At 34.3% G+C, this 11844-nt stretch overlaps 1 protein-coding gene across 1 annotated transcript; it reads right to left on the reverse strand.

The window, feature by feature from the left end:
• Nucleotides 1-9685: 9685 nt before the first annotated feature.
• Nucleotides 9686-10747, reverse strand: LOC112629387 (olfactory receptor 4K1). The gene has a single exon (XM_025392946.1). The coding sequence runs from the start codon at nt 10693-10695 to the stop codon at nt 9760-9762; it is 936 nt and encodes a 311-aa protein (XP_025248731.1). The 5' UTR covers nt 10696-10747; the 3' UTR covers nt 9686-9759.
• Nucleotides 10748-11844: the final 1097 nt, after the last annotated feature.

Raw genomic sequence — 11844 nt, forward strand, 5'->3', positions numbered from 1 at the left:
ATTTTTTTCCAGTCAATTTCTCCTGAATGCTCAGAGCAGTCTTTAAAAATAACATAAATCTTTAAAACTAAGATAAATAAGTCAAACAACTTTAAAATGATAAACATGCAGTCATTCCTCTGTATACATGGGTTCTGTGTCTATGGATTCAATCAATCACAGATCAAAAGTATTCAGAAAAAACAATTCCACAGATCTTCAAAATCACAACTGAAATTTGCAACACACCAAGTACTACATTGAATTCACTTAAATTAAGTGATATGTAGACATTGTATTAGATATTATAAGTAATTTAGAGATGATTTAAAAGTATACAGGAGAATGTACATAGGTTATATGCAAATGCTACACCACTTTATACCAGGGACTGAAGCATCCATGGGTTTTCGTATCTGCTGGGATCTTGAAACCAATTCCCCATAGACACCAAGGGACCATCATAGTCCCCATTGCTCTGGGAATGTAATCCAATCTCCATAATGAGCCCTTGCTATCCTGTATTTTACATATTAACCTTCAGCTTCATCTCTTCTCACTCATTGGTCATTCACTAAATTCCTGCTTTCATTTTCTGGAACACACAATCCCTTTCCACTTCAGGGAGTTTCCATTTCTCTTTTGTCTGCCTGAATATTGTTTCCTTTGGCTCTTCTCATGTATATCCTTCTCACAGGAACTAAACAAAAGGTTATTCATTACACAGAGCACAGAGAGGCTTTTTCTAAGCGCCATTCCCCGCTCTTCACTCCTATTTCTTTTTTCATCTCACAACATTACTTACTACCTTCCTAACGCTCATTAAACTTTTAATTTGTTCTTTTGATTTTCTTACATGTTTTTGTTTCTCTCTCCTTCCTGCATCTCCACTCCAAGACTGTAGGACCCATGTGGGGAAAAACTGAGCCTCTTAGGATCACTATCATCTCCCCAACACCTGGCCCGGAAGCTAGCAAATAGTAGATGCCCACGGAATATTATTGATTCACTGAATAAATGAATGTACAAGTGGCCTTGAGGTGGTTACTTTTTACCTTTCAAAAATACCATAAAACTCTTTTAAAAAAATGAGAATGTTATAATGGGGTCATACGTATGTTTTTATTGACACTGGCTTGTTTTACTCAACATAATGCCTTTGAGATTCACCCAAGTTACTCTGTGAATCAGTAGTTGGTTCCTTTATATTGATGAGTGGTATTCTGCACTGACTCTGGACTTGGCCATGTGTCTTGTTCTGCCAAAAGGAATAATAGCGCAAGAGAGTTTTGCATTGGGACTGCCATCTAGTGTTACTATTGGAATACCGAGGCCACCATGTAATTGAGCCTAAGCCAGTCTTCTGGAAGATAAGAAGCGATGATGTCCTGGTAAATGTTTAAGAGCTGGTTCTTGGGGTAAAGCGGGCAGAGAAGGCTCTGATTTGTAGTATTTTCCTGTGTCTGTGGTACAAATACTCCCACTATGGCAGATTTCAAGCCACCAAGTATATAATAACTACCTCACAAAACCCCTGATAATATAAAATAAGCTCTCATTCAGGTATAAGTCAGCTCCGGCTGATGACAGATGAGAGGCCACGTGGAGAGAATTTGGGGGCCTGGCTGACAGTAAACTAGCTCATGTTGCTAACCTGGCAACTACCAGACATATGAGTGTGGTCAGGATAGATTGTCCAGCTCACCCAGACTCACCAGACATCCTAGTAGAGATCAGACATATTGGCCCAGACCAGAAAAGGTACTCAACCTGGTTTGTGAACAAATATAAAATGGTTCCTAGTTTAATTCAATAAATTTTGAGGTGGCTTAATATGGAGCAAAATCGAATGAATACAATTGGCTATCATGTCATTCCATATCACCTATAGGTATCTTGAATATTATAAATAAACAAATGATAGGCAGTTTCTGAAAAAAAATGAGTCTGCAAGACACCATGAAAAGTAGTAAAATTTTTGTTTTACTGAGATAAGTGGCTATGTTGTTGTCATATTGCTAGTGTGCTGCTAGGTTCATGTGGAACTTGAATTCTTTTTTTTTAAACAGTGAAAATACGGGTTGTAATACCAGGAGTAAAAATGAGCTGTTGACGCTAGCATCCCATCCTAGTTGATGTTACATTTTTTTCTTTTCATTATACGTTGTTGTGACAATTGTTATAGAACATTTCACACAAGTTTCCTGTAATAAACTGTATGTTAATACTAGTGGTCAATGTCGAGAACCAGACCCAAAGCTGAAACCAAATATTTGAAACACAAAGATTTAGAGATGTTCTGCTCCTCTTCTTTGAAGAAAAGACAGAATTCAAATCATCCTGGTGGAACAATAGGAGCTGAGCTAATTTTTTAAATTGAATTTTAATGCTGGATAATTTGCATAGAAATGAACCAAAATAAACCACTCAGAATTAGGTCCCTTCTTGTACAGTTGGACAGTAAAGAGATTTAACCATTATGGACCTATGTAACGATAAGGGGAAGAAAGCACAGAAAACAGCCTTGATCATCATTCTCATGCCCTAAAACAAGATATTTGGATTTTCTTCTTTACATGGGCTCTTAGGATAAGTATATATGTACTGTATAGACTCATTTCCTACTTTGTAAAACCAAACCCATTACCATGAGTCTGAATTCCCTCAACTTTCTCTCTTAAGTAGCTAACCTAAGAGAGACAATATTCAACACATCATTAAGAAAGTTATATGTTAAGAAAATTATATAAACGCATCTCTTCCCATTTATACCCTAAATTCTTGAGATCAACTATTACATCATGTCAGTTGTCCCGAGGTCATCATCTCCCATTCATTTCTCTTCAAGTTTTGTTTAGTTGTTTGTTTCATTCTCCACCCTTTTCCGTTCTGGGCCCCTGTTGGCTCACTATCATGGCTACATTATCTGGGCTTTTCTGCCTCTAGCCTTTACTGAGATTGGAGAACGAAAGGAACTGGCGGGAGATTAGAGGGAAGGAGAGAAAAGTCTGGATTTTACCTCTGTTTCTCCTCCCTGCCACTTCACTACAATTCTTCTAGTAATCTACCCTTGAGTATTTATATCTTGTAAGTCCCTTTCTGGCTCTAGCTCTCATCAGTTTCTAACCCTCTTCTTGTCTCTTCAGGCCAAGAGTAATAAAGTTTCCTGCTGGTTCTGGTGATAGGATGCCTCATTTAATCCTGCCAATATTTTTATAGATAGTTGATTCTCATATTATATTGAAAACCTTTGCCAAATATGTTTGATGTTTCCTTCTGTGATCTTGACTAATACACCTCTTGACCCATTGTAATGGGTCCGCTTCCTGCTCAACACTTAGAAAAATGTGACCCACCAAGCTATTTCACTAAATAAATGGCCTCCAGTTTCAGGGGGAATTTTGTCATTCTCTTATGAGAAGGTGCTAAAGGTAGTTATTTTTTTAAATAACATTTTTTTCTGTATATTTTTCTGTATATTCAGTTACCTACTGAGTATCACCACTTGTTTTCATATGCACACTTCAAATTCATTATGGACAATATTCAACTTATCTTTCCCATATATGACAAATAATAAAGATTTTTTTAAAATGAATGAATGCCTGGTGTTGTGTATTGTCTTGCTAGCTCCTCAAGCAAGAAAATTTTGCACCAATTTTGTTTCTCCCTTACTTTCAAATGTAGTCAATCAATAGGAATTATCTATATAAACTTTAAATATTTCTGAGTCTATTCAATTCTATTTTACTATGATCCTCAACTAGCCCAACTTCATTACACACTGGATTGATGCAATAGGTGTCATCAACTTATCTCATTATCTTTATGATTTTTTATTTCTAATACATTTTCTGTAATCAATCAAATTGCCTGGTCTAAATATATAACACTAAACCTCCTACAACACCTCAATCTTTCCATTGTGCTTTTAGCAAAGTTGACATTTCTTAGTAAGACTTACAACATCATTCTAAAATTAATCTCTCTACCCAGGCTTATTTCCCACTCTCTTTGTTATTAGTTTTGAGTAATTCTAGCTAGTGTAATGAAATATCATAAAATTTTTGGTACTTAGCCACATGAAATGACATATCTGCTCATGTAACTATGCTCAGTAGTGTTATGGTTGGTGACTGGTCACCCGTCAGTGATTTAGCAACCCAGATTTCTTCCATCTTTATTTTTGAAAAGTTTTATCTTGTTTTTAATTGTCACATAATAATTGTACATATTTATGGAGCACAGTGTGATGTTTCAGTACATGCATACATTCAGTAATGATAGAATCAGGGCATTTAGCATATTCTTTATCTAAAACATTGATCATTAGTTTGTGGTAAGGACTTTTAAAATCCTCTCCTCTAATTATTTTGAAATATACAATATTAACTATAGTCACCCTGCAGGCAATAGAAAAAATAAGCACTTGGGGTGGTGAAATAATTTGTGCAACAAACTCCCATGACACGAGTTTACCTGTGTAACAAACCTGCATATGTACCTCTGAACTTAAAATAAAACTTGTAAGAAAAAGAAATGCTACTGATTTTTTTGGTTGATGCTATATCCTGCAACTTTACTGAATTTGTTTATCACTTCTTAGAGCTTTTTGGTTGAACCTTTATATAAAATCTATGTATAAAATCATGTCACCTGCAAATAGAAACAGTTTGACTTCCTTCTTTCCAATTTAGATCCCTTTTATTTATTTCTCTTGCCTAATTTCTCTGGCTAGGACTTCAGTACTATGTTGAATAAAATTGGTGAAAATTGGCCTCTGTGTCTTGTTTCACATCTTAGAGGAAAAGCTTTCAACTTTTCCCTGGTTAGCTGTGGTTTGTCATTTTTGGCCTTTATTGTGTTGAGGTACATTTTGTTGAAAGTTTTGATCAAAGAGCATTGTTGAATATTGTCAAATACTTTTTCTGTTTGTCAAAGTGATAAATTAGTGTTTATCCTTGATCCTGGTTAATGTGATGTATCACGTTTATTGCATTATGTAGGTTGTATTATCTAGAATGAATCCCATTTGATCATGGTGAATGATCTTTTTAATATGCTGTTGAATTTGGTTTGCTAGTATTTTCTTAAGGATTTTTGCATCTATTTTTATCAGAGATATTGTCCTGTAGTTTCATTTTTTTGTTGTGTCTTTGACTGGTTTTTGTATCAGAGTTATGCCCACATTGTAGAATGAGTTTGGATGAATTCTCTCATCTTCAATTATTTTGAAATAGTTTGAAAAGTATTGATAATGTCCTTTAAATGTTTGGTAGATTTTCAGCAGTGAAGCCATCAGATCTGGAACTTTTCTTTGATGAGAGACTTCTTATTATAAATTCTATCTTGTTACTCACTATTGGTTTCTTCAGAGTTTCTACTTTTTCATAATTCAATTTTGGCAGGTTGTATATGTATATGTTGGCATGTTGTTCATAGTAGTCTCTCAGAATTCTTTGTATTGCTGTTACATCAGTTGTAATGTATACTTTTTTATCTCTGATTTTATTTGAACCTTCCCTCTATTTTTCTAAATTAATCTAACTAAAGGTTTGTTTCTGTTCAAAAGACTCACTATGGATTTCTGTATTGTTTTAGTAACTATTCCACTTATATCTGCTCTCATCTATTTCTTTTTTCTACTAATTTTGTGTTTGTTCTTTTTGTTCTAGTTCCTTGAGGTATGATGTTAGACTGTTTATTTGAGTTTTTTTGTCTCATGGTACAGGTGTTTATTGCTATAAACTTCCCTCTTGGAACTGCTTTTGCTATATTCCATAGGTTTTCATATATTGTGTTTCCAATTTAATTTGTCTCATGAAGTGTTCGAATTTTCTTTTTAACTAATTCATCAATCCATTTGTTATACAGGAGTATGTAGTTAAATTTACATGTATTTAAATGGTTTCTAAAGGTTTTCCTGTTAGTGATTTCTAGTTTTATTCCATTGTGGTCAAAAGAGATACTTGATTTTGGTTTTTATAGATTTGCTGAGATTTGTTTTGTGGCCTAATATCTGATCTACCCTGAAGACACTTCCATGTGCTGATGAGAAGAATGCATACTCTTCAGCTGTTGAGTGGGATGTTCTGTGAATATCTGTTATGTCCACATGATCTAGAGTGCGCTTTATATTTGTTGTTTTTTGCTGAATTTTTGTCTGGATGATTTGTCCTTTGCCAAAAGTGAGATGTTGAAGTCCTCTATTATTATTGCATTGGGGTCTATCTCTCTCTCTACATTTAATAATATTTGCTTTATACGTCTGGGTATTCTGGTTTGAGATTTATATATATTTGTAGTTGTTATATCCTCTTACTGAATCAACCCCTTCATCATTATTATATCATGACCATCTTTGTCTCTTTTTACAGTTTTTGAATTAAAGTCTATTTTATCTGATCTAAATATAGCTACTCTTGCTCTCTTTTGATTTCCATTTGCATGGCATATAATTTTCTTTTCTTTATTTTTAGTCAATATGTGTCCTTACAGGTGAAGTGAGTCTCCTGTAAGCAATATATAGTTGTATGTTTTTAAAATACATTTTGTCATCTTTTAATTACAGAATTTAATACATGTATATTGAAGGTTATTATTGATAGGCACGGATTTACTATTGCCATTTTGTTGATTGTTTTCTAGTTATTTTATAGGTCTTTGTTTCTTTCTTCCTCTCTTGTGTTTACTCTTGTGGTTTCATGGTTTATTCCATTCTCTTTTTCATTTGCGTATATGCTGTAACTTTTTTTCTTTGTTGTTACTCTGGGTCTTTCATAACAAATCTTATAGTTCTAAAGATCTAAATTTCTTTAGATATTCTTGCCTCTGTATTTCCATATAAATTTTAGAATCAGCATGTCAATTTGCTCAAATGTATTATTAGAAATTTGACTGAGATTGCATTAAATATATGGATCAATTTGGGAAAAATTAACCATTATCAAACAACATTGCCAAATGCACTAATTTTAATAGCTTAAAATATTTTCTACATATATACAGAAATGCATATATATATGCATATATACAGAGAAAAAGTTTTTCTAAAAATATATTTTTTCTAAGTGTATATTTTATTGCTATTTTGTCTCAAACCGTCTGGAATCTTCAGCACATTGAATAGAAATCGTGATAATAATATTTTCTGTCTCATTCTTAATCTTAAAGGAAACATATTTTAATTGTAATATGTAGTCTCCAGAATTGTGACATAATAAATTTCTTTTTCTTTAGCCACCCATTTTGTAGAAATCTGTTATGGCTGCCCTAGTAAACTAATACAACATCCAAACGTTGAAATCCAAATCTATTCTTTCCATGTCTTTTTTACTTCAGGAGTAAGAAATCAGTTTTCTTTCTCATTTCTGTAGTACATTTCTCCACTATGACATTCTTCAAAACCTAGATTGTATTTTAATTATTTGTATTTAATTTCTGCCATATTTGATACTAAGATTTTGATGGAAAGGGTTAATTCACATTTGTATAATTCTGATAATATATTTTATACACAGTGTAAATTTATTTCTTATTGAATATATTTAATTTGGTTTCTAAGTTGGTGCTAATAAATGATCACTGCAAAATTCTAAATTTAGAGTTGTACATTTTAATAAGGGAAAACAGAGAGAGTGCTCCCATACATCATCAGTTTTGTTTACTTGACAGGCAGAAGGAGCAAAAGGCTACCTGCACAGAATTCATACCCATCCAGGTGCCTGCAGAATTACCTTTTCAAAAGTAATAGCACTAAAGCTATTTGTATGTTTTATGCTTCACAAGGTGACTTTATTTCCATTATATCCTCTTGTGTCACATAGTTGCTGCAAAATAGCTTTTTTTTTTTTTTTTTTTTTTTTTGAGACGGAGTCTTGCTCTGTCACCCAGGCTGGAGTGCAGTGGCCGGATCTCAGCTCACTGCAAGCTCCTCCTCTCGGGTTCACGCCATTCTCCTGCCTCAGCCTCCCGAGTAGCTGGGACTACAGGCGCCCGCCACCTCGCCCGGCTAGTTTTTTGTATTTCTTAATAGAGACGGGGTTTCACCGTGTTAGCCAGGATGGTCTCGATCTCCTGACCTCGTGATCTGCCCGTCTCGGCCTCCCAAAGTGCTGGGATTACAGGCTTGAGCCACCGCGCCCGGCCCAAAATAGCTATTTTTAACAACTTTATTTTACATATGAGAATACTGAGAATGAGAGCAGTGAAATGACCTCATTTTTGAAGTATACAGTCAACACCTTTTCACTTCCACTAGTAGTGAGGAGAAAATAATACTACCAAAAATATCATCACTAGTTTCATGTTTATTGTGTGTCCAAAATGTTTTTGGCACCATATGAAAAATATAACAGGTAGTCAAGTTTAACAGGTCATTATGTTTGAGAGTGTACAAATGAAGTTGACCAAAAATAACCTGAAGCTCAAAAAAAACAAAAACAAAAAAAAACCCAGCTAAACATAAACAGTATGATGATTTAACAGGACTGTGTATCTATATCTAATATTTTGCTTCCACTAGGACTTAGCATGCAGAGTTAATATCTGTACACATAGCCACTAACATAACTCTTATAATTAAAATACGAATCTAGAGTGGTGACAATCACAGGCTTTATATTTTCCATAAAGTAGTTCTTTTTTTCATTGTTATTATAGAATACAATTAGTCTTTCTATTCCAAGAACTTTTGATAATGCAAATCTCAGGGAGAAGTACATAAGAAAACTTTTAGCTGGGAAATGAAACAATACTTAACAGACGCTTTTAATCACTAGTATTAGAGGTACATACATTTTACTTTTCTCTCTTCTGTTTTCAAACAAATATGAAATAATAGATTTCAGTTTGGGTCTTCAGTAGCAAATGATTTGTATCATTCTGTACATTTATATTTTTTAGATACTTAACTTTTTCTTTGAACTTAAATATTCAGCATCTGCCATATTTGCAAACAGTTTCAAAGATATTTAAAATTTTCTGTGAATAATGTGGAATTCATTATAGCCAATTTATTCTACTTTAAAAATAAATAGGCTTGTGAAAAATGTATGTGTGTATATATATATACACACACACATACATACACACGTATATTTATTTATATATATATATATGTTGTTGATGGCACCAAATACCTAGAAAATTTTGTAGAAAGCAAAAATTTGGGTCAAATAATCTAAAGGAAAACAGAAAAAATATAGGAACAAAATAGTAAATAGGGAAAACTATAAATACACAAATATAACCAAATTATAAATTGCTAAAATACTTAATACATAAGATAAAGAAAAGCTAAAAATGTATAACAACAAGGTGAAATCATGTTGTAAAATGTAATACTTTTTCTACTATGTCAGTGTATGTTGTAATGTTATAAATAAATTGGGTAAAGATATCAGAAATTCAGTATGCCTGTACATTTTGATTGTCAGGTCTAAATATATCATGTATTCAGTTGAAGAGAATCACAAGCTTAGTAACATCAATAACATTTTATGCACATTGGAATCTCTAAATTCTTTATAAAATATTTTAAGTATTACTAAATATTTTCAAGACAATTTATACTTTAGAATTATAAACAATGAAAAAAATAGTTAACATTATATATAAATAGAATCAGAGACTGACTTGATGCAATTCCCTTGCATTTAAAACAAAAAGCCAATTCTGTAACTCAACAACCCATATCTCTGGCAAAGATGGTTGGCATGACACTGTGATACACTGGAGGATCTTCATTCTAATCCAGGATTATGCTTCTTCATAGCAATCTTAGTTTTTCCAGGAGTTCACATGACGGTTTCTCAGCTTCCACATGGCTGATTTAACATCTGCATTCCTCAGAGAGTAGATGATGGGGTTCAACAAGGGAGTACAAACAGTGTAGAAGACAGAAAGAAATTTGTCCACAGAAAGTCTGCTAAAAGGCCATATATAGAAATAAATGCAAGGCCCAAAGAAAAGAATCACCACTGTGATGTGGGCAGTTAATGTAGAAAGAGCCTTGGAAGACCCACTGGAGGACCTGCGTCGGACACTGATCAAAATGATCGTGTAGGAAATAATTAAAGCCAGAAAACAGCTCAATGATATCAGTCCACTATTTGTTAGGGTCATAATTTCCATTTCATATGTATCCATGCAAGCTAGCTCTATCACCAAGGGAAGGTCACAAAAGAAGCTATCCACCTCATTGGGACCACAGAATGGCAGGTCCACTGTAAAAGCCAAGTGGCTTACAGAATGAAGAATACCCACCGCCCAGGAAATAGACACAAAAATTATACAAAGCCTCTGGTTCATAATTGTACCGTAGTGCAGGGGCTTACATATGGCTATAAATCTGTCATATGCCATAGCTACGAGCAACATCATCTCACTCCCAACAAAACTGTGAAGGAGGAATATCTGGGCCATGCAACCCTCAAAGGAGATAGTCTTGTGCTCAACAAAAAAGTCTACAAGCATCTTGGGGGTGGCAAAGTTAGACTGACAGATATCAATGAAAGAAAGGTTACTGAGCAAGAAGTACATAGGAGAGTTCAAACGGGAGTCAAAAGAAATAATGATAATAATTAAGACATTGCCTAGCACTGATGTCACATAGACTACAGAAAAGATGGCAAAAAAGAAAATTTGAAGTTCCCGGGAATTAGAGAGTCCCAACAGTACAAACTCAGACACCACCGATTCATTTGTGTGAGCCATGTATCCAATATGCGGTTACCTAAAAAAAGAAATCAGTAAAATATCACAACGATTGGCATTACAATACCTCTAGTTTATAAACAAAAGAAATATAGTCAATTTAATTAAGTTATTTATATTTATATATATAAATACTCAATTGACTAGTATTTAACACCCATGACTCTTATGAAAGTTGAAAGAGAGCCGGGCGCGGTGGCTCAAGCCTGTAATCCCAGCACTTTGGGAGACCGAGACGGGCGGATCACGAGGTCAGGAGATCGAGACCATCCTGGTTAATATGGTGAAACCCCGTCTCTACTAAAAAGTACAAAAAAACTAGCCGGGCAAGGTGGCGGGCGCCTGTAGTCCCAGCTACTTGGGAGGCTGAGGCAGGAGAATGGCGTGAACCCGAGAGGCGGAGCTTGTAGTGAGCTGAGATCCGGCCACTGCACTCCAGCCTGGGCGACAGAGCGAAACTCCGTCTCAAAAAAAAAAAAAAAAAAAAAAAAAAGAAAGTTGAAAGAGTATGAAAAAGAGGATTAGATATGAATCCCTGTCCCTGTCATAATTAGAAAAAAAATACACATACTAAAAAAAAAAAACAGAAACAGGAAAGTATAAGTGACAATAGTTTAATAGCGTAAGTATTAATAAGATTAAAGAGATTATGCCAAAGTGGTAAAATAAGTTTTAGCTTGAATAACTTTTATTTTTGTGCTAAAACTTCTTAAAAGCTTGAAATTTGCTAGCCAAAAATGAAGGCAAAGTCTGTTATTTCAGGAAAAAGGAATAACAGGAATAAAGATACAAAGGTAAAAATATAAAGATGTACTTTATTCAGGAACCTGTGAGTTGAGCGGCCTGACTGGAGGAGAGGGCGTGCTAAGAAACAATAATTATTAAATTACCAATGGTAGGTCGGGAGCAAATCGTTAATGCAATTAGCCTTAAACACAAGACTAAGTGGAACTGAGAATCATAATGTTCTTGAAACTATTTTAAGAAACAATAAAAGCGGTTGGGCACGGTGGCTCACGCCTATCCTCCCAGCATTTTGGAAGGCTGAGTCGGGTGGATCACCTGAGGTCAGGAGTTTGAGACCACCCTGGCCAACAAGGTGAAACCCCGTCTCTACTAAAAATACAAAAATTAAAAAAAAAAAAAAAA

Source organism: Theropithecus gelada, chromosome 7b (genome assembly GCF_003255815.1).
Source record: "Theropithecus gelada isolate Dixy chromosome 7b, Tgel_1.0, whole genome shotgun sequence".
Classification (NCBI taxonomy): Eukaryota; Metazoa; Chordata; class Mammalia; order Primates; family Cercopithecidae; genus Theropithecus; species Theropithecus gelada.